At 41.1% G+C, this 22,831-nt stretch overlaps 2 protein-coding genes across 2 annotated transcripts; both read left to right on the top strand.

Moving 5' to 3' along the window:
* The first annotated feature begins 533 nt into the window (after positions 1-533).
* LOC136431273 (transmembrane protein 53-like) lies at positions 534-13,260 on the top strand. Its single transcript, XM_066422599.1, has 8 exons — positions 534-831; positions 4,995-5,273; positions 5,788-5,870; positions 6,547-6,627; positions 7,395-7,512; positions 8,067-8,160; positions 9,319-9,377; positions 10,113-13,260. Exons 1-8 carry the CDS (start codon positions 787-789, stop codon positions 10,284-10,286), a joined length of 933 nt encoding a protein of 310 aa, XP_066278696.1. The 5' UTR covers positions 534-786; the 3' UTR covers positions 10,287-13,260.
* On the top strand, positions 12,367-21,735 carry LOC136429505 (transmembrane protein 53-like). Its single transcript, XM_066419337.1, has 8 exons — positions 12,367-12,507; positions 17,286-17,564; positions 17,940-18,022; positions 18,673-18,753; positions 19,494-19,611; positions 20,126-20,219; positions 21,021-21,079; positions 21,562-21,735. Exons 1-8 carry the CDS (start codon positions 12,367-12,369, stop codon positions 21,733-21,735), a joined length of 1,029 nt encoding a protein of 342 aa, XP_066275434.1.
* Positions 21,736-22,831: the final 1,096 nt, after the last annotated feature.

Raw genomic sequence — 22,831 nt, 5'->3', positions numbered from 1 at the left:
TAGCACAAATTCTTGAGATTTTCAGAATAAATATTGAGATTTTTTTTATATTTTTAACTAGGCGTGAAGTTTTTGTGCTGAATGTAGAAACCAAAATAATAACCTCTTCCAATAAGTATATACCCTAAACAAATCCACGCGAAGGCTACCATGTCATTTCTCCTCACTCAGGTGTAGGAACTGACACGGTCATCATACTGGAATATCATTTTGTACTTCTGTATGATTTGAATACGAATAAGGATTACGAGTGATTGCTATATACTTGAAGATTAATTTTTACCCTGACAAAAAGTAGGTCGACCACAAAGCGCTCTACTTGTTTTGTAATCGCCATATAGCAATGTGTGGTTTACATGAAATATTATATACAATAGGATATAAGAAGCGAATATCAAAACGTTTGGACACAAGAAATTCGTTCGCCAATCAGAAAGCCAATACCCAGATGGGTCATATTTTTTACCCAACCTTTGTACACTGTACCTTCTCCGTTGAAATAAAAGCCAAACACCCCTCTAATGTTCAAGTGGTACGCCCCAGACAAATCAGCTTTAGTTTACTCGCGATGTGAATGTTGTGATAGTACTAGTCCCGGTGGTACTTTGTACTGCACGGCATGGTAACGAAGCACCCTAATCCCCAACATTTACTCCCAAGCAGCACGCGTGTCCCGAGAGAACTGTAGGCGTTGCGCGAAAATCCTGCCACGGTGAGAAACGGTCATCCACCGAGGTGTCACCCGGAAGTGTCGGTCCGTGACTCTACATCATCCGCCTCTGCAAAATGCTGCTTGGTCGCGCCCTCCCTCTGACCAGAGAAGCACTCAAGGTACGTTGTCTTTTATCTCTCTCTTATTTGGGTATTCATTAACGTGTTTTTCAAAACGAACTGCTTTTAGGAAGCGCCATCCGTACACACCTGTGATCTCAACACGAGATATTGCATCATAGATTATTAACGTTCGCCCAGTGCATGACATGAAATCGTACTGCCTGCGGGCACCGTGTTATCCTAGTTATTTCGGTCTGTACGCTTTCTCTGTGTACATGTAGACAAATCATGTCGCCAGAGAGAATGCCGTCTGTTGTCTCTTGCATATTCAACCTGACTCAGAGCCAAGGAAGAAAAATGGCCGATCCAAGATCAGCCTTTTTCCGAGATGATAGCTGTTACTGTTACAACCGATAGTAACGATCAGGGTGATTTCTTCGGTGTCTATAGCCTCCGTTGACAGGCTGTTTATTTGCAGAAATCAGAAAACCGTACCGTTCAGCAAACAACACGTCATTTCAGCAAAAACAACAATGGAGGCGACCCTCCCCTCCCCAATTTTAAACTGAGTCAAAATATGCCGGAAAGCGATAAAGCCCGAACACAATCATGCGGAGAATACATTCGCCTGTGCGCCACGCTTGTGACATACGTGGCTTTGCCCTGGGACTCGAGACAGCCTTTCTGCTATTATTCTTTACCCACAGAGCATGAAATGAGTTGTTTGTACTGTTTATCACGTCACGCCATGTCAGCGCCAGCTGGCGAGGCTGACGTCACGGCTAGCCCATCTGAACGCTGCGGTCGTGTGTAAAAATAACGTGAGAATTGTTGCGCACGAATCGAGCTTTGTCAAATCCCCGGTCTCGCACAAGCTTGAAATATACATACTCTCCAAGCAGAGGTTGATGGGGAAGATTGTGACCTTTTTATCGCATGCCCTATTTTTTGTCCGCTCTTCCAACCACTCTATGATAAAAAGGTCACAATCTTCCCCACCCACCTCTGCTTGGAGAATAGAACATACGTGTATACATGTACACATATCAACCACACATATATACATACTGCATTGCGTGCTTTTCAATCTGGCCTCTAGCAAGGCCTCGAAGGAAGGAAGAATATTGCCCTTTTTTCCATATTCATACTACGATGTGCCGTTTTGATTCTGTTTCTTGCAGACTGGATATATCGCACCGGACAAGAATACTATATAAAGAGCCTTGGCAGTCACAAAACTCAGAATTGGCTGTCACAAATTAGTTTAAATACCGGGAGATTTAAAAAGATTCCTATCGGCCATAGGGTTTGTCTATTTTGTCCAGAGCTAAAAAAGAATATATATTTTTTTTCTTTTTTATGTCCCAGATATTTTGAAACTTAATTTACTATACAAAAGGCTATGATCCTAGATATGCCGGGATTCATCTCTGTGGACTTGAATAGCAAATTTACGTATGGTGTACCGGTAGATGCCATACTTCATACCTTGTACAATGGCTGTGCAATAAAATTGTTATTATTATCGTAACGTTAGGTCAGTTAGGGATACAATGTCTCAAATCCCCCCTCCCCCTGTACTTTGTACATTGCACCTTGGCCCAGTGACCTACTTTTCCTGCTAGCCACCGGGACGCTTCACACAACGCGCTACGCACACAAACAGGGTCTTATCTCCAAGCAGATGCAGGGTGGGAGGCTCGTAATTTTTACCAACCGTCCCTTTCCTGTTGACAACACGAAACGAGGCAGTCGGGAATAGCGTTACGATCTTAGCTCGACTACGTATACACCCCTATACTAGGGCTTATATGTTCGTATATCCAAGGACATTATCTTGGTATGTTCTATTACCTGAGTCTTCTTCAGAAGAATGGCAAAAAAAAGAGCTTATACAAAGTGGGGGACGGTACATTGTTTCCATTGTGGATGATGATATGAGATTAATTTTGATAATTGGTGAATGTATGGCGTCGTTGAATATTTAAAGTGCCTCCTTACCAAAGTGGAAAACGAATAATAGGTGAAAGAGGGACTATTTACGAACTCAACGACCTCATACATTCATCGAGTGTCATAATTAAATCATGTCATCATCCACAATGGAAACCATGTCCTCGTTTGCATGATTATTGCATGGTGATGGTAAATTCTACCTAGGTGGAATTCCCAGCATTTACCACTTCTGTACATGCAATAGCAGTAAATTTCCTATCCCATTGGTAAATGGAATCGCCCTACCTACAACAGTGTCTGGCGTGCCGCCAGCCTTGCGGTTTCTCCATTTGTCACTGTCTAGTTACACCGTATGCTCTCAGTAGTTTTTTAACATTGTCAGCATCCATTCAAAAGATGGACTTTGAGAGTCGTGGTCTATGCTGCCCATAAATTTAAGCGGTTCGAAATATAACCTATAAAGGAAAAAAACAACAACTGTTGCCTTAAGTATCTAGCCTCTACATGTATCTAGCTCCAGAAGGTATCGTGACCAATCTCTATTCATAGCTAACACAAGTCACACAGATAACTCTCCTATAGCAGATGTATGTGTTCTGTACCATGAATATGTGATCATATATGTTGATAAATGTATTACTTAAAAGATATATTTTGTCTGACCCTTTAACCTCTTCCCTCATGACCTCGATAAAAAGCGGCCTGTAGGCCGATTGGCAGTTCTCATGAATAAACAAAGGTTAAAGCAAACATTGTATGAATCCAGTTCAGTCTCAGCGTTTCATGCATGTTTTTTGGAGCACTTGGAACATATTTCTAGCAGTGCATCTTGTTTGAAAATCTAGTATGTGAACCGGTGGACTACCAGTAAACTATATAATAATAGATGTTAAGCTTGATAATATATGTGCTTTGCGATTAGCATAAAGTCCTTGAGATAAAGACATAAAAGACCTCCTTGGTGGAAGCCCTCAATAGTTGCCAATACGCCACTGTGAATCCACTGTTGCTAAGTAACAGTTGCCATGGTGATGACATTTGCAACCTTGCCCTGTGACGTCTCCATGGTAACAGCTGAGATGTTGCTAAGGACCCTCCAGCTCCAGGAAGTCAGGTCAACACCACTGTAGGAATGTCAGAATGGATGGGATATTAGTCAGGCCATGCACACTTCATCTGGTGCATGCTTATGCTACAGTCCCATTTGCAAAGCGGGGCCCGGCTTGTGAAAAAAAATATAAAATGCATATCACGAAAATACACAATAAATGGTTAGGAGAAATTCTTCTTCGTCTTGTGTCTTTTGTTGTCTTTTCTATCATATTTTTCGTTCCCACAAGCTGCCCCGCCGGGCCCCGGATTAGAAATGGGACCGAAGCATTAAATGGAGCTAGTCTGCCCCCTCTCCTCCTCTTTGCCACCGAAATGGCTTTTTTCATAGAACCTCCTTGGTGTTATCAAAGACTTTATATAGTGTCCCTTCATAGTGTCCCTTTATATATAAAGTCCTTAGTCTTAATTAACAAGTTGTGCACAACAGTGCACGCACCCTGGTAACAAGATGGCACAGATCAAGAAGCCCCGGTGGTGGTCTCCCTCTTTGTGGTGCAGTGAACTTGAGGTCACACATCAATATATCTGATTTAAAATTAAACTTTATGTATCTAAATGCACACACAAACACAAACACATACAAACACACACGGCCAAGCAAATACAAACGCAAACGTATGCACACACAATACATAGCCATATGTTTATCTAATAAGTTTGTTCTGAGATATAGAAAATGAGTTTTCAAACTGAAGGTAAAACTTAAAGGTGACCACTGAAGACGAATGGTGCAAATGGCGACTGATGTCAAAATAACGAAATTGACAGATTTTATCGTTACGTTTTCACAAAAAGTGAATGATAACATCAAGTCACCAACCTGACGCGTTACAGCGGTCGCACACCAGACAGCACTGCCCCCCTCCCCTACCTGGAAGACAAGGTTTGTGGCCATGATGCAGTGCGGAAGTGCGGCTTAATGGTAATCTATAAATAAAGTTTATATGATTGAATAAAATAAATTACCCCGTAAGGGAGCATTGTTGAATGATTGCAAGCGTTAACCCTTGTCCTGCGGCTCCCAATATATGTTGGGAAGCACATGCAGACTCCATGTGCTGTGCCTAACATATGTTGGGAAGGCTCTTAAAAAAGGGACCAAGACTAAGTCAGTTACTTAGAATAACGTGTACATGTATAAACCCCTACAGGTGCCTCGCCTGTCGCTGGTACGTTTCTGCTCAACAGAAACTACACTCATTCGGGTCTCCAGCAACCTGGAACTGCGAACGCGACACAACGCAACCGAAAATGACTGCACGTCGACGAAACCCCTGGTGCTCATCTTCGCTTGGATGTTACCACAGAGAAGACACCTGCAGAAGTTTGAGAACATTTATCTTGCTCGTGGTTGTGACGTCATGACCATCAACATTAAACCGCTACAACTCATGTTGCCAAAAACTGGAGCGCAAGTCATCGCCGAAAAGGTTCGTAATCTTCGACCTGCCGCCATTTATGAATCTCTATTACGTCCAAAAATAAGAAAGACTTTTTTTACTCAACCAAGAGATTTATTCCACCGACGTTTCGGTGACCATCTGTCACCTTCTTCATGGCAATTTTCACTTGTTCACATAGCAATGCAGCACTGGTGTTGCTGCTTATACATATTAATGAGATGCATTCCCAAACGCAAAGTATTTACATAAGTACAATCACAGGGGATGACATAACTATGCAGTCCCAAACGTATAGAAGCGTAACGCAAACAAAACGTCTATTTCGTCTAGTTCATTGGCGAGGCTGAATATGTGGAAACACACTTAGTCTTCTGTATAACAAGACAAAAATGTGACAAATTCAGAGACACAAAATATGTCACATCATACAAATTCACACTGAGACTAGTAATGGTATCACTGAATGTATTTTATTATTGATAAACGTTATACTGTAAATTTGAGAATGAACTAACTGTTTCTGCTTTGCCCATTGCTGCAGGTTGTTGATTTTGTTCACCAGCCGCAGAACGCGCGAAGACCGTTGTTAGTTCATGCTTTCTCCGTGGGAGGGTACTTATACAGGTGAGTCATGATATCAACACAAACTGTTAAATGATTATAATGCTGCTCCCCTCCGTGAGTAGTTCCATCAGGTTGGCAAGTTGCTGAATAAAAAGACTCTTTTTACACAACCAAGAGATTTATTCAACCGAATATCCGTCACCTTCTTCAAGGACATTCTGACTGGTTCAAATTGCATTGTAGCACAGGTGTCGCTGCTTATAGATATAGATGAGTTCCCAAACGCAAAGCATTTAGTATAATACATATATGCAGTCACAGGGAACAGCATCACAATGCGATCCCAAACGTACAGAAGTTTTATAGTGATAATAATAGTGTTAGGCACTCTGGTGCCTTTGGATAGTTCTTTGTGGTTGTGGGATTATTCCTACATCGCAATATTCCTCCGCACTGCTTTTCGCGTAGATTGCCACAGTTGACAAGGGGTTCATGAGCAAACTTACGACATGATTATGTCTTACATGACATTGTTTACAAGCAGATCTGAGGAGAGAGTTCGTAACCATGTTTTGCGATTGTCATATTGCTCTGTTGACATCAAAAGACAGTCAAATAAACTCACGATGTTTCCTCGCATACCATGCATTATCTGCTTGGAAACGTTTTTCCGTTGGCGTTGTTCATCTGAACTAACTACATGTACTAACCTCTTTGTGCCATTTTTTTGCCACAGTGAGACGTTACTGAAATCCTTAGACACCTCCTCAGAGGCGGGCAGTATGAAGGACCGCATCATGGGCCAGATATTTGACAGGTGAGTTGTACATGTACAGGAACCTTTATGATCATGTTTCTTGTGAACTGGTAGTAAAGCCGGCGTCACAACTCATGCGAGCGTCGGCCGACTTTGTAAATCGCCCGAAGCTCGCCGAATTTCAAAATCGCCCGAGCGTCGACTGTATTTTCCAATGAAAATCTCGGGTGACGTCCGTCGAACACTAAAAATTCCCCCATGAGGTGGTACCATCTCTTGGACATAGACGAAGTCAGTATCGACTAACCTGGTAAAGGGACAGTATTTGGATCAACTTTTATTTCTAAAAATCGCCCGAAGCCCGCGTAATCGACAGGATGTCGGCCGAAAATGCATATAAGAAGCTCGCCAACACGTCAGCCGAGCTGAATTTATTACTTGTGACGGGGGCTTTATGACAGCTAACATGTATCTGTGATTTGCAGAAAACGTGATTCAAATAAATTTTTTTTTTTTCAATATACGACGGATAAAAGAATACCAAACTGGAAGGGCAATGTCATAGATTGGTTAGGGACTACGAAATTTATAGGGGGGAGAGCCTTTCGTCGGAGGGTCGGGTCAAAGAAAATTTCCTAGGCCCTCCCCCAGGTCAAAAACATTTCAAAAGTGCACAGTTGTTTATTTCGACTCCGTTGCGGTTTAAAAAAGATTAGATTGACGTAGAGTAGATGAACGTATGTGTAAAGCATTCTTCACTCTACAATCACAGAACAACAATCCACGTGGCATTACCACTGATCCTAGTGTATTTTTCTGTTTTCTAGCCCTGTAGACTTCATCGGAATTCCCGACGGATTGCCTGCTGCTATGTTTAAGAGCCCGCTACTGCGCGCCACCTTGCGAACTATGATCAAGACCTACATGGCAGCCTTGTATAAACAGGTACTAAAAACTTATACTGTTTGATTGAAAAATGAATTTTCAATTATTGCAGAACTTAGGATGACGTCACCAAACTTCTGCCATCCGGTACCCTACCCAGGCTAGTAGCAGAAGTTAGGACAACGTCACCTAACTTCTGCTAACATCTGCCAACTTCTGCCACCTGCCACCCTGCCCAGACTAGTGGCAGAAGTTATGATAACGTTTTCTAACTTCTGCTTGCCACCCTACCCTACCCTTTGCACTGGACGTATAAAATGACGTCACATCTGACTCCAATAAGCCTCAAAACTACTCGGTAATCATCGTAACTTCTGCCACCCTAACTTCTGCCACTTCACCCTGATGCTGGACATTTTACCACAGATAGCGTCTGTAAAAGTAGAAAAAAAGGCAGTATTGCTCCCTATCCGATGTAATGAGATAACTGTGTTTGTGTCAGTTGATTACAGTGAGGGGTTGATGTTACAATTTGTCGACCGTCCCGGTCTATCGTCAATGATATGTAGGCCAAAAATTGAAGTTCAATGACCGGCTTGTTTTGATCACTTCAGGTAACTGTCAACTACATCCGGGCGTCTGAGATCTTTCACTTCAACCCTGTCCGATCGCCTGCGCTATTCCTCTACTCAAAGGTGGACCCAGTCGGTAAGTACCAAGTTGCTAAGGTCTCATTCCTTTATTACTCCGAGTCCGTACCCCAAAAAATGAACGGCTGCATGAACGTGTGTTTATATCGGTGGGTGAAATTCCTTTTAGCCAGCCCAACTGATATCAAGCGTCAAACTGATGAAAGCTTGTTTGTAACTGAAGAAATTAGCAGGTAAAGTTCGGCAGCCGCGCGCGAGGTTGGACGTCCACAGCCCGATGCGGTCGGTGATGCGGTCATGCGCCTACAGCTGGAAAGTGCCTTTTTTGGGGTGTAGCTAAGTGCAGTTTGCAATTGCCATAAAAAGGAATTGTATGCCAACTGGTAGTTGGCAATTTTTTCACATGATCTAGGGTAAATGTGCTCAACAGGAAATGGATGACTCGGAGCATTTCCTATAGCTTAATTACGAACGCGCCAATGTAAAACGCGTTTTATAACATGTAAGCCTAAGGGGCGAAAAGACTCATGAATGAGACCTTTTAAAAAGACTGGAAGACAGAGTAAATCATTTACTTGGTACTCTCAACCGTGCGGATACCGTCCTTTGGAACGTACCGCCTTCTTCATTTCAGTTAATCACATTTCTCAAATCAAGCACAATAGATTTTACGAGTCTCAATGCTACATACATATTTGAATATATCTTTAGATGCAACAATCCCCACAATACAAAAATATATTGAAAAGCTGCTTTGTCATTAGAAGAAATACCGAAACTAATGATTAGCCCGCGCTCGATCTTAAGCTAGCCTTTTTTTATAGGGGTACAGGATAAAGCTTAACATCCTTATTACTTATTAAATAATCAGGATGTTAAGTTTTATTCTGTACCTCAATTTTGTACTATGCATATGTTTGATAGTTGTTTGCATACATTGTACCGTGTACAATTGTCTTGCAATAAAGTTCTTAATCTTCTTCGATTCTTTAAAACAATCTCACATCAAACACATGGTCACGTGAAATGATAACGACGAAAATGCACTAGGGTTCCATGATGATTTTTGAAACTGAGTTTTATGCAGGTTTGGATCAAAAAAGACAAATGTAAAGTTTCCTGAGTATGATAAAAGAGTATCGACAATGAAAATTCCTAATCCATCTGTTTACATAAACTCTTCTCTTTTGTAACGTCCTGTCTTTACATACCTCAGGTACAGTGGCCTCTATTGAAGGAGCAGCAAGGACGAATGTAAAAGAAGATGGTCCTCCGGTGAGTTTAGACATCTTTCTACTGCTGTAGAACCACAGGCCCGAAACAAATATTTTACTGTATAGCTGTGCAAAAATAAGGCCATTAGCGCAACTGATTGAAACTACTTTGCTATACACATGTGTAGACTAAATCTTAGAGGATATTTAAAGGTCAGCAACGCATATAATACGAGGTAACTAAGGTTGTTTTGACTCGGGACAAATGTTTAGCAATTAGCTTTAACATTTCTCCTGAAAACAACAGCCTTTGGTTGTGACAAGGAACAGCCGTCTTCCCAGCAGACCCGCGAAATGTTCGTTACCTCCCATAGCGGCCCTGCCCTTCAAAGCCCCTGAACACGCTTCTTTCGACGTCACCACCAAACAGCTTTCAGCCAATCAGAGGGTTTGCTAGCAAAGCCGCAAAGGACGCTGGGAAGCTGTCAGCCAATCAGCTTAAGTCTTCCATCGCTACTTGATTATTCATGAGCAACTTACGACTGTTTGTGTTAAATAAGGTTAGCTCATTAATTGTTTATGAGCAACTGTAAGTGACGTCCCCAGAAGCCAAAACCTCCGTTCAAAAGATCAGGGCTGAGACCGGGAGGGTTTGCGAACGGATTTTAGCGCTGATAAAGGAGGGTGGAACAGCAAGCCTGGCGACGTATTCCTATCATGCTCATGTCTTAAGTGATACTGTATCCACATTGTTACATCGTATCTTTCTGAAATGAAGTGTCCTGTTTCTGTCCAGGTGTACTATAAATGCTGGGACGACTCTCCCCACGTGCAGCACATGTACAAGCACCCCATCGAGTACGTGGAGATCATGGACAGCTTCCTCAGCCACCTGCCGCCCTTCGCCGGGAGGGAGGACTCGGCCGTGCGGGACAACGGCAAGCTCACCGCCTTCACCGCGCGGCAATAGAGCTACCAGGCTCTTTTAAAGTGCCAGTGAAATGATATTTCCTCTTACACCATTATTCACGTGAACATTTGGTCTTTTCTAAAAACATCAGCATGTAATATTTAAATCAATATTTTCTTTCGTGTGTTCTTTGTTTTTTTGGGGGAAAAATTAGCAATGGTTCGTGACGTCACAGATAGGACTCCTAGCCACACTAGCTGATGGCAGGGGGTCTTTTCTGTGACCACACGATCCGTTGCTAATTTTTTCCACCAAAGAACACAGCACTGTAAATGCATTTAAGTTGGGTTTTTTTTCGCGGTAGGGAGAAAATGACGTGTTTGCGGTGGTCTTAAGTTCGCGTTTGAAACAATAGTAGCGCGATTTGAAAATTACATAGAAGAATGAGGAAATTTCATTTCACTGGCTCTTCAAGGGGGCCAGCAGATATCAGCTTCTATAGCAGGCTTCTTGGCTGGGCTCTTTTTGTTTGGCTCATTATGTGAAGTTTTCTGGTTGTATATCAGTTCTAATTGTGCATCAGTCGCCCAGCCTGCACTCAGTCGGAGCTTCAGAGGAAAATCAAAAAACTTACTGCCATCTGTAAGAAACCGGTGACAATCAGAAACGATATACAATGAGAGAACAGCACACTATAAGCTTAAAAGACTAGCTAACAGGCCTGCAATGGAGCTAGATAAATTGTCCAAATACGGTAGATGATTTTTTTGAGGAGCTAGCCGGCCATGGACGGTCAAGCTTGCCTCTGACCTCTTTGGCAAATCATCCACCCTATTTGACTATTTTTTAAGCCAACCAAGAAGTATAATGGAGACTGCGAGTCATTCCCATGATATTAATCTAATATTAATTCAAAATACGTTCATATCAATATAGAAGGTGCCATAGCCATAGAGTATCTGCAGAATCTCTACCGGCATCGGATGCACCGATGGCGGTCAGTGGAAATGCTCTGCACGAAGACCTTGATGGTGTTTTGAAGCGATCTAAGTATCAAATTTGTATATTTTTGCTCGAGATTTAAAAAAAAAGTATGGTCACTATCAAGGAGAAAGTATGATTTCTTAACAGCATATTTAATGTAAGCTTAAACAATGGGTTTGCTGTTAAATTATACGTTCCCGAGTATGCCTAATGAACTCATATAACTAATATTATCAGACAAATCTTCCCCATCTCTAATATATATATATATAATCCCTTCTAAGAACAGTGCAGTGTTTCATTTAAGATTGATTATGATATCATGATCAAAGCATGATATTCAGTCGTCTGCAATGGACTGTGCAATGAAGAGATCTACCCTTTCTGAAACATTTCCACAGACTGACGTGCAACACAGATACACATGTCTGTTATTTTTTACCTTTCTATCGTTACGTGCATTTGAATTCGAATTGCTTCCATTCCTCACGCAACATAGAGAAATGCCATTTTCGTAAGTTGATGATCATTCCGAGATGATTCTGTTGTTTTGCTTGTCAAAATACCGCGCATTACACTCTTTTTCAAGCCGGACAGATGACTACATGTGCTGTATTAACGTCAGCAGGATTGCACAACAGTTTACGTCGACAATACAGAAATACAAGATATGGGGTATGCCTAAACACCTCACCCGAACTCATCCGAACTCAACCGAACTCGTTCAAGTCTAATATGCAGTGTACACGAGGCAAGGACGTTATCTGACCCTCTGGATACATTGTCTATGCAATTATGAATAAAAAGTTTCAGCCAGTCTTAACGATTCACCATTTTTGCACGTTTTTCAGTTGATTTCCAAGATAACAAACATGTGCTTGTGATTTGAGGCTGAAAATTGCGATAAAATTATGCTATGCTATAATCTATGACCAAAACATTATCCAACGTCTTATTGTCCTGTCATCTGTTTTGTCGAATTAAGAAAAAAATTAAAAAGGTATTGGCGACACGGACCTTAGTGAACCCTAACAATCAGATTCCAATATAGTAAACAGACATTCCTTCAGCACTTCAGCACTGGGAGGACCGTATAACAAACTCCGCACTCTACGGCGATTTTCCTAAACTCTCCCTGAAGATAAGGTACCGAAGGATGGCACTGGCTGGACACTGCGTCCGGCATACCGAGCTGACAGCCAGCCAGCTTATCCTCTGGGAGCCAACTGAGGGAAGGAGGAAAAGGGACAGGAGACGCACAACCCTCATTGGCAATCTAAAAGGGATGCTGGGCTCAGTGACATTTCAACAACAGAGCTGAGATCGCTAATGGAAGATTAAGACCGGACTGAGTGGGGCAGAATGACTCATTGTCTCCCGAGATGACATCACAGATGTCCTCGTTCAAGGTTCAAGTTTCAAGGACATTCCTTCTCATCTTGCAACGAGAGGGGTAACATGAAAAAAAGTGTAAATACTTAAGACTTGCTACATATTTTTAATTCATAATTGCATATTATGCGCATAGAAAATATATCCAGAGCATCACATGAAGTCATTGAATGATGTACACTGCATATTAGACTCGGTTGAGTTCGGGTGAGTTCGGAAGAGTTCGGGTGAGGTGTTTATGCACTCCGCACGATATGCATTTACTTACACACTACCAATAACTGTACCTATTACGTGTGGTCATGTACAGACATCGAATCTTTGAGGACATGTATTAAATCTACAATTTACATTCGGAGTTCATAATCATCATTATTGACGTTTAGGAAATATGTCCCTATTTCTCTATATGACATCTATATTGTGTTGTCGCACTTTCATTCTTAATTTAAGATGACTACATCGTGTGCACTTATCTTACTGAAAATCTCAAAATTAGAATCCCAAAGAATTTGAAATTTCCTAGCAATGAAAGTAAGAAGTATCTGCCAAACTGTGTCATAATAGTAACGTATTGATAAGCGGATTTGTCAGCGCATGTAAGATGATATAACTTGTCATAACATCTTTAATAAAGCACCATGCTATCCACACTCAATTTGCTATGTGTGATTATCCATGAAATTTAATCTGGTACGCCTTAGACCAACCAGCTTAAGTATGATAATGATGAGAATGTTGTCACAGTATAAGCATCCATGGTACTGTAAGTTCATTTATGTTCGAGGGGATAAAATTAAACTTCACCGTAGGAGTGATATGGATCTTTTCACAGTGTTTTAAGTTCGTGGTTGAACAACAACAGAAGTGGACCATCAGTCGCCAATCTTTAGCTCCCTGCCTTGAGTGGATACTATTACCGTACATTAGTGACTGAAATAACTTTCGAGAAAATACGCTGCACCAGGTACGCTGTTGGATAACTAGTACCTACGGTTAAAGTTACTGTCTTGATGAAACACGTAAACCCTTTCATCTCAACCTCAGCACTCTGTACCCTGTATAATGCCATCTTCCTACCACACATCGCATACGTCTGTATCTCTGTTATATTGTATCTGACCCTTACCTCTCCCCCCATGACCTCAATGAAAAGCGGCCTGCGTGCCGATTTGAGCTTATCATGAATAAACAAAGGTCCAAACAAACAAACAAACAAACAAACAAACAAAACAAACAATAGTATAGTACTGTACATAAGACACTTGTTGGAAGCATTTACAATGTCATGGGACAAAATATTCAACAATTATAGCCTGCTATTACAACTATTGGTGCATATATTATACTCTTGATTCCTTTTGAATCCTGTTAATCTTTACAACCCCGCTCTGGGGTGACAGTAAAGAAGAGAAGGATTAAGTAGCTTGTCTGCTAACACTCTCCTAATAGTATGCTATCTATTGGCTTCCACGAAGTTTCATTTCCATAGGATCTCCTTCTCATATGATTACAACTGCCACGGATCCCAGTCTGCATAATCAGCCCTACAACGCACATTTCAGGGGTTTACGAAGTGAGGTTACAAAATGCTTCTTGGGCTGTAATACTGTACAAGTTAAATCTGTTTAAGAGAGACAGACTGACAGACAGATCCGAAAACATAGCCTTCTAGTCAAAGGTAAAACGGAATTTAAACCGTGTATCAGTGCATGCTTTAGTTCGTGGGCAGAGTGGAGAGAGAGGGGGTGTCGTGAATTCGGGGCGGAAAGATCAGCGTGAAAACGCGAAATGAAAACAACCGCGAACATTTCAACAACAAAAAAGTATTTTAACATTTCTTTAATCTTTATTCACAATACATATATATCAATGTTACAGAAAGGTATGTTGGTATCTTACAAGCATAATATATAATATACACTTGCTACAATGTTTGCACCAAAGACTATTTTTTTCCTGTACAAAAACTGGCAGGATGGTTTAAGATTAAACCACATATCAAATAAAGATGCTGGTTTTGTCCATAAAAATAATTTACATTATAGTAACATCCGTGAATAGTTTCATCAGGTTGGTAAGTCACAGAATAGAAAGACTTGAATAAAACGTCGGTTGAATAAATCCCTTGGTTGTGTAAAAAGAGTCTTTTTATTCATTATAGTAACATATTTACAGTGCATTATACCGGCATTGTGTGCTAGATAAGGGTATCTTTTTTTCTTTTTTTTCCCCGTTTACTCCACTATTTAAAGTAAATTACATATTCGCAACATAAAACAGTGTAACCAAATGACAAAAGAAAACTCAAACTAAGAAACTAAAACGTACCTCACACATGCATAAAATATTATAACAAACTCAGTTTCTTGTTTACAAAAGTCATCAAAACTTATCAATAAAAGCTATCTATGGTATTCAAGAGGTAGCTATAGGTCTACAGGCAGTGGTAACTCTGTTTTTCATTTCCCATTTAAAAAGAATGGGCATACTGTTTTGATGTGAGGGGGGTTATTGCTCTTCCTCAGAGATATCCATGTTTTGAATATGACCCATTTAGCTATAGGTACTTTGTACTGCCGGGCAGCGTCAGGAAGGACCTTTATACCCATCAATTACTCCCAAGTGACACTTGTGTCAGGAGACAGCCGCGGTACGAAACAATCATCCAACCGAGGAACCCGAACTCATTCTGCGACTCTACATTCCTTCCACACAATGCTACTTAGAGCCCTCCCTCTGACCAGAGAAGCACTAAACAAGGTACGTCGTCTTTTTAACTTTATTGATAATACTACATGGCAGACTGGAAAGTCTGAACTGGGTATGTCAGGTCAAATTAAAACCAATAGCGTTATATCCATATTTTAGGGTACGATTTAAAAACTCTAGTACATTTTAGAAAATACAACACTGAAATCAAGGTGCAATCAGATGCAAGGACAACCTATATTGTAGACATTGGAGACAGGATTGTGTTGTTCGATACAACAGTCACTTGTTCAGCAGGGTTACAAGGTACGGAATTGGAGAGTTTTTGAGCCTGTTGGTGGGGCAGAGTGGTGTGTTGAGTTTCAGTTTGTTTCTGGTGTTACGGTCAGATATGTCCCCTCTTGTGCTCGGTAGCCAGTTCCTGAAGTTAGAAACGTCACAGTTTATAAATACATATATACAATGATAAGCTAGCACTAGTCAAATAATTACATGAATTTAAGTTCTTCTCGCTTCTATGATATGGTGTAAATATAGGTACAGATGTGCATCATAATCAATGGTTTGTCTAAAGCCATCAATAACACGCTAGTGACATGTTCTGGTAGGGTGGGAGGATTTCGTATCTTATTCACCTGATTAAACGATATACCGATAACGGTGGAAAACAATGGAGAAGATATTCCCCTGTACTTTGCACTTTGTACCTTAGCCCAGTGACCTCTCAAGACTCATCACACAAAGCGCTACGTAAACAAGATGCAGGATGGGAGCATGCTAAAACTCTAGTAGTTGCCGACTATCCCTTTCGTGTTGACACCTCGAAACGTGGTAGTTGGAAAGCGTTACGATCTTGGGTGAGTTCATCCCAGGATCTCACGTGCTTACCTATCCCTACCAGATCATACAACACGGGTTTTTCCTTACGCCAGAAACAAAATGGTTGACTAAACAAATTCTTAATTTAACCCTATCCGGACTGGGGGTGGGGGCTAAAAGTGCCCGCGCCAACTTTGACATCGTATAACAGCCGAACGACATATGCTAGGACTACGAAACTTAGTGACTTTTCCTAAAATTTAGTTGGCAACAATATTATGATAATAGTTAAAGTTCATCGTTTTTCGCATTGCCATGGCAACTGGTTTCTGAAAGTCTATTTTTAGTTTTTTTGGGGGGTCATAAGTGGAAAAAAAGTATTTTTGAAAATTTCAAAATGGCCGATCCAAGATGGCGGATCCCATGGCGTCATTTTGACGTCAACGTAGTCACCATTTACGTTATATGTCATGGTATACCTTAAAATGAACAATACATACTATTTGGTTTAATTTGCTCTACAAATTTGGGAATTATACATCATACCGTTCAGAAGTTATGAGGGGGGAGGGGCGAATGAAAAAAGAATGGGTTCCGTATATGGACCCCGATTAGTCAAAACAATGTATCGGTCGGATGAGGGTTAAGTATACCCTAGGTGCCAACCTATTTCTACCGGGGCCCCTACACTCGCTAGGAACCCTGGTAGAAATAGGATGGCACCAAGGCTAGGTTAAGTAGGCACTTTAAATGCTTTGAGTGCTTTACTGTGGAACTGAACTGTGACGAACAGAGAATATGGGTAGCGTTTACATTGACTATGAAATGTCACCGAAATCGAAAAGACAGAAAAAAAGCAATCAAAAGATAGTCAACGGCAGTACAAAACAACTTCCAACGACTAGGTTAGTTAGCCATTAGTCTGTATAACCCAAACTCCAGCTATCCGGGGCTGTTGCTGACCGGTTCCGAAATATATGGTAGTGAGTATGTATGAACGTCTTTCAAACGATACGATATAATTTACACATAGCATATTTCCAAACTAGTTATAATGTGAGCGTGAGTATCAATGGTTTCAAAATGTAAAAAAGTGAAATCAAAATTGAGTGACTTATTTGGAATGATTTGTACACGTCTAAACCCCTACAGGTGCCTCGTCTGTCGCTGGTCCGTTTTTGTTCATCAGAAACTACACTCATACGGGTCTCCAACAACCTGGAACTGCGAACGCGACAGAACGCAAATAGAAATGACAGCACGACGAAGAAACCCCTCGTGCTCATCTTCGCTTGGATGTCAGCTCAGAGAAGACACATGCAGAAGTTTGAGAAAATCTATCTTGAACGTGGGTGTGACGTCATGACTATCACAATCCGACTGCCCCAGCTCTTGTTGCCAAAAACTGGGTCACAAGTCATTGCCGAAAAGGTTTGTAATCTTTGAAATCTCTGGGGTCCATTTCCTTTACCTGTAGTTTATCGGCAGGGCTGAATATATGTAAACTTAATAAAGTATTTTAAACGAGCAGTCACCCAAGCAACTGCATGAAATTAGGAAAGATCGTTGACCGTTTCCAAATGTTATCAAGCTACTTGAGTAACGTACAAGTGTATAATAACGTATTTTATGAAAAGGGACAAAATGTGATAACAAACTCAACAACTCGTCTTTTTTCATTTGGCTTTATCGAAAACAATTACTGTATGTATTTTCTTATTGATAAACGTTATATATGTCGATGTCATAAGATGAGTTTGAGAAAGAACGAAAGTTAAACTTTTTCTGATCTACCCATTGCTGCAGGTTGTTGATTTTCTTCACCAGCCGCAGAATGGCCGAAGACCGTTGTTAGTTCACGCGTTCTGCATCGGAGGGTACTTATACAGGTGGGTCTTGATATCAACACAAATTGTTGGGCACTCCTTTATTTGGGTAGTTCTTTGTGGTCGTGGGATTGCTCTCTTATACTATAACTTATAGTTATTTGCTCAAAGATTAGATGCGACTTGTCGTCTAGTGTAATACAAGCAGCTGCTGTCAAGCCGCGTGTCTTACTCCGAATGGCGGTTATATCGGCCATAGAGAGCTATACAGGGGAGATACTACCACATAGGACCTGCGCAGAAGGTACCTTTTGCATACCAGACCTTATTGACCTTATTTAAGGACCATCCATTATAAACCGAAGGGTGTAGTCCCGCAAACTAGTATATTGCGCAGCAAACGTCGGTGTGTCGAGCAGCAAAGGTCGGTGTGTTGATAAGGGGATTCTTAGCAAATGTTTTTGATGTTAACTTAATTAAGTCGACATCTAAACATGACCTTGTTTAGAAGCAGACCGTAGCTACAGGAATGATCTTTTAATCCCACTTGCGAGTATCGTATATATTATATTACTCTAGCTTTGCTGACTTCAAAAGGCAGTCAAGGAACCTGAGGATGTTTCTTTACACTGTTTGTCTGGAGGTTTTTTTTCCCCGTTGTCCTTTTGATTCAAATACTGACCACTTTGAGCCATTTCATTTTTTTGCCGCAGTGAGACGTTACTGAAATCCTTGGGAACCTCGTCAGGGGAGGGCGATATGAAAGACCGCATCGTGGGTCAGATTTTTGACAGGTGAGTTGTACATATGTATATGCACTCTTGTGACGTTTCTTGTGCATTTATAGTGCACGACAGCTTATCTGTGATTGCAGAAAGAGTGATTCAAATGAAACTTTTTCATACGACCTGTCAAAGGATTACTCGCCGGCCGAACTGAAAACGTAGAATCATGGTTAAAAGTACCCAGTTGTTTACGCTAAGAAAAAGATACTCAAGCAACTGAAAAAAGTTTTGAAACCGTCAGACGTTTTGGACAGCATCCGCTATCTTTCGTCAGTGACTAAAGAAAGGACTATAAAACCAAGTTTTAAACCAAAACTCTAAAAAGAATATAATATTATGTTGATGAGGGGAAGATTTAGGTTAGGACGTCATGATGTAGTCTTCAAAAGAATACTAAGTTTATTTCGGAAAAAAAGAGCGGATTGATGCGACCTGGACTTTAGTTTATCAGAATTACAATACTGCAATACACGTGGCACACAGGTAGCTATTGTTGGTATGATGACCCACTCATAATATATCCATTTTTACACTTCGGTGGGGGAGTGGGGAAAGTCGTGTTTAGTGCCTTTTTCCCAAGGGCACAAGATTGGTGGCGTCAGAGGATTCGAGACTGCTGGGTTCTAGGCAAAAAAAAAGTTACATCACACGACCCCACCGATTTGGTGTACGTATGTGTATAGCCTAGTATATATGTCACTGACCAATAATCTTGGAGTACTAGACTATACTCTATTTCTATTTACTAGCATTGCAGACCTCAATGAAATTCCCGACGGCTTGTCTACTGTTTTATTCAAGAGCCCGCTACTCCGCGCCATCTTGCGAACTATGATCAAGACGTACAGGGCAGCCTTCTACAAACCGGTAACAACTTTTACTGCTTGTTTAAAAAAAATCGGATGTTTACCACAAACAGACGAGCGTCTGTAAAAGGCAAACGTAGCATAACTCCCTATCAGATGTACTAAGTTAACTGCGTCGATGTCAGAGGACTAGTAGTGAGAGTAAATGGTTGTGTTTCCATCTATTGATTGCCCGTATAGTCAGTGTTTTGTCAGCCATTTACTTTAACAAGCATTATATAAATCATGGCAGCCTTGTACAGACCGGTAAAGAATTATACCGTTCAAAAATGTATTTCTACCACTCTTGAACAGATGAACCTCTATGAAGCCGGCGGAACACAACAGAAAGATATGTCGCCCATTGAGTCTGACAGCTCAAATCGACGTATTTTCGGCCTTCTTGATCACAGCGCAGATTCTAGGTGTCGGATGATTTCCGCACATTGCTGAGCACAGTCTGATATGTGAGATAAATACCATGTTTAAGAGTTTAGATATTGAAGTTCAGTTACAACCGTCTCCAATCACCTCAGGTAACCAGCAACTACATCCGAGCATACGAGCTCTTCCACCACAACCCAGTCCCATCGCCGGTGCTGTTTCTCTACTCAAAGCTGGACGAGTTCGGTGAGTGCAAAGTTGTTGAAAACTGAATTATGAAGGAAGTGTAAATCTAAAGCCACAGCAAGTAAATTTTATGGATAGTGTTCTCTGTAGACTTCAAATCGTATGTGAGGGAGCGGAAAAAGATGGTTAAAAAAGCAAGATCGCTGAATTAGAAAAAAAAACACCATAAACTTTGTAACAAGATTTGAAGTGACAAAACATGGTATCGCGGCCAACAAGTCGTTTATTCCCGTATTTAGTAAGTGCACAAAGTGACACAAGCTAGTGGTAGACTAGTTGGCAACTACACTCAAGGGTACCACATTGATAGCACTTTTACAACTATAGAACTATCGAACAACAGTAATGGCTACCTTACGAGGTTACAATCTCCGGAGGATAATTTTTTTTGGAAATCTGATGAAAATTAATGAGCGTGCTGATGTCATCCATAAAACGTACTTGATTTGGCCTGACTGGTAGCTGGAAAACGGAAACGCAATCCTATGGTTACCTTTTTTTCGAATGTATAGTCTTATTTTTCATATCATGCAGCTCATTTAATCACATGCGTTCAATTTGATAGTTACTTGATATTGTGGAATAATAAAAGCATAGAAGCGATATTTGCTATGCATTGTGATGTGTGTGGTTTCATTATTGAAACGCTGTTTTATTAGGTATTCGAGTGTGGATCAAACGTAGCTATATATAGAGAGTTTATACTAAATATGATAAAGTAGAATCCATGATCAAAGTCTAGTGATCCAGTGTAAAACGTTGGGTTGTTTGAGTTTAACTTTCTGTATTCATGCACCGTAGGTTCAGCCGCCGTGAGTGGAGAAATAGCAAAAAAGATGATCAAAAAAGGAGGTCGTTCGGTGAGTTCTGAAACTTATTCAATTGCTGTCGACCTATAGTTTATTGAAACAAATGTTTTGCAAAATGAGGCCACTGGCGCAACGCATGGAGCCAACTTTGCTGTATGTATATGCAGGACAAAACATATAGGATATAAATGTAGATGATATAAGGCAGCGTACATTAACTAGCTGAATGCTTTATCCAAACAATCAACAACCTTTGGATATAACATGCAGTGTGTAGTCAGCCTAATCGTCAAGTAGATCTCTTCTGGTTGCAAAATCTTTACATTGACATAGTAGTGGCCGGCAGCAACGATTTTGCAACCGCAAGATCTGCTTTGAATTCAGTCAGCCTTACATTGAGCTTATGTATCCCCTAGTATATATCATCATGCAATCCGTACTTTAAACTTTTTGTTAACGCGTGCATAATTTTAATATATATATACTTTATAACAATGTACCTTTCTGACCTGAAGTGTCCTGTTTCCGTCCAGGTGTACTTTAAATGCTGGGACGACTCACCCCACGTGCAGCATCTGCGCAAGTACCCCATCGAGTACGTGGAGATCATAGACAGCTTCCTCAGCCAGCTGCCGCCTTTCGCCGGAAAAGGCGACTCGGCCGTGCGAGACAACGGCAAGCTCACCGCCTTCAAGGCGCGGCTATAGAGCGTACAGTGTTTAGTAGTCTCCTTCGGGCTCCTTAAATATCTTTCTACTAAACGGTGATCGCTGAAAGACCGTACTTACTTTTACTTAGCCTGCCAGGGCATAGGCCACCGATAAGGCTACTCCACTGGACTCGTCTTTGGGCCTTCTTTCTTACTTATCTTAGGTACTGCCAGCTGCTGCTGCTGCTCTTCATCTCCTCCTCCATGCTCCAGCTGTCTCTAGGCCTTCCCTTCTTCCTTCTGCCCTGTGGGTTCTATGTCAGGTCATGCTGGGTGACACTGGAGCTTGGTTTCCTAGGGATGTGCCCTATCCAGGACCATTTCCTCTGCTGAAAGTCAGTATACAGCGTCCAAGAGTCGCTCTATGTGGCCCCCAATCGGTATGACATTCGTTAAGAGATCTGTTGGTCTCTCAGTGGTTGCAGCGGTGGAAATTGGGTGGGCATGGAGCTGGTCGAATACCTGTCTCTATAGCAGGCTCGTTGGCTGGGCTATATTTTGGACAGTTATGGGATGTTTCTTGACTGTATGTCAGATCTAAGTGTTTCCGGTTTGTAACAGTCGTCGAGCCTTAGCCTGCACATTGACGGTGTTTCAAATGGAAATTAAAACACTTACGTACGACTGTAAGAAACCGGGCACAATTCTACCTGAAATACAATCAGGAAACAACACATACATTTGTAATAGGCTTAAAAAATACAGCCATTAGGCCATGTTGATTTGATTCTATGGATGACATCCGCGCGCGCATAAATTTTCGTCCGTTTCCAAAGAAAATAAAGTCTCCACCATACTGTAAATCGTGTGAAGCAGCTACAAAATGTATGCTGTAAATTGCAAAATGATAATTGGGAAGACGGATACTAATGTGTAGAAAGCCGAACTCAAAGAAGAAGATGTGAAAGACCAAAAATGAAGAAGCCATTATTTGGACCTTTCTTTGTGTGTTAAGTCATTTGTTCAACCTTCTAGATTCATAATGAAGGCAACCTTTGTTTTAAGAAAACTTTTTTATTCGCCCGCATGCATCAGTTTTGGGGTTTCCAGAGAATGTCATCCATACAATCAAAATAACATGGCCTTAGGCTTAA

This window comes from Branchiostoma lanceolatum, chromosome 3 (assembly GCF_035083965.1).
Source record: "Branchiostoma lanceolatum isolate klBraLanc5 chromosome 3, klBraLanc5.hap2, whole genome shotgun sequence".
Classification (NCBI taxonomy): domain Eukaryota; kingdom Metazoa; phylum Chordata; class Leptocardii; order Amphioxiformes; family Branchiostomatidae; genus Branchiostoma; species Branchiostoma lanceolatum.
Note: the sequence above shows the minus strand (reverse complement) of the source record. Positions and strands in the feature narration are given on the sequence as shown.

Bases quoted from the DNA above. Each gene is read 5' to 3' on its own strand.
- LOC136431273 (XM_066422599.1), top strand. From the start codon at position 787: ATGCTGCTTGGTCGCGCCCTCCCTCTGACCAGAGAAGCACTCAAG. The intron at 5,871-6,546 runs GTGAGTCATGAT...TTTTTGCCACAG, and splicing joins GTGGGAGGGTACTTATACAG to TGAGACGTTACTGAAATCCT. The intron at 6,628-7,394 runs GTGAGTTGTACA...TCTGTTTTCTAG, and splicing joins ATGGGCCAGATATTTGACAG to CCCTGTAGACTTCATCGGAA.
- LOC136429505 (XM_066419337.1), top strand. From the start codon at position 12,367: ATGGCACTGGCTGGACACTGCGTCCGGCATACCGAGCTGACAGCCAGC. The intron at 18,023-18,672 runs GTGGGTCTTGAT...TTTTTGCCGCAG, and splicing joins ATCGGAGGGTACTTATACAG to TGAGACGTTACTGAAATCCT. The intron at 21,080-21,561 runs GTGAGTTCTGAA...GTTTCCGTCCAG, and splicing joins TCAAAAAAGGAGGTCGTTCG to GTGTACTTTAAATGCTGGGA.